This window comes from Penaeus monodon, chromosome 25 (assembly GCF_015228065.2).
Source record: "Penaeus monodon isolate SGIC_2016 chromosome 25, NSTDA_Pmon_1, whole genome shotgun sequence".
Lineage (NCBI taxonomy): Eukaryota > Metazoa > Arthropoda > Malacostraca > Decapoda > Penaeidae > Penaeus > Penaeus monodon.
In genome coordinates this window covers 16,076,709-16,077,048 of record NC_051410.1, presented here as the reverse complement: position 1 = coordinate 16,077,048, position 340 = coordinate 16,076,709, and the positions used below count along the sequence as shown (strand labels likewise).

The 340-nt window shown below is 34.4% G+C and overlaps 1 protein-coding gene across 1 annotated transcript in view; it reads right to left on the bottom strand.

The window, feature by feature from the left end:
- Positions 1-340, bottom strand: part of LOC119589070 (ubiquitin-conjugating enzyme E2 G1-like) — a gene marked incomplete in the record, with an annotated part of 59,651 nt that overhangs the window by 5,845 nt on the left and 53,466 nt on the right. The window contains 1 exon segment of the mRNA XM_037937647.1: positions 89-186. Coding sequence (XP_037793575.1) covers positions 89-186 — 98 coding nt within the window.

The following is a 340-nucleotide window of genomic DNA, read 5'->3' as shown; positions in this document are numbered from 1 at the left end:
GACCTCTTTGCCAATCATTATGATGTCATTTTAATCTTACAACAATAAAAGTTTGGTCATATTTATACACATGTATTGAAATACTTACTGTTTGGATGCCAAATATCTGTAATAAACTTCATTTTGGGCGGCCGAAGGGGATATTCTCGTGGAAATATTAAATGTGCTTTAAAAAAACCGCCCTCGCTGTAGAAAGTAGAAGAAAACATGAGTATTCATACACATCATTTTGCATCACTACAAGGAAACAAACATACCATGAAGTTGGAGGACAGAAGTCTAATTTGCACTACTTTAGTAGGTCCCCCAACATATGTTATTCATTTCACTTTATCTCTAC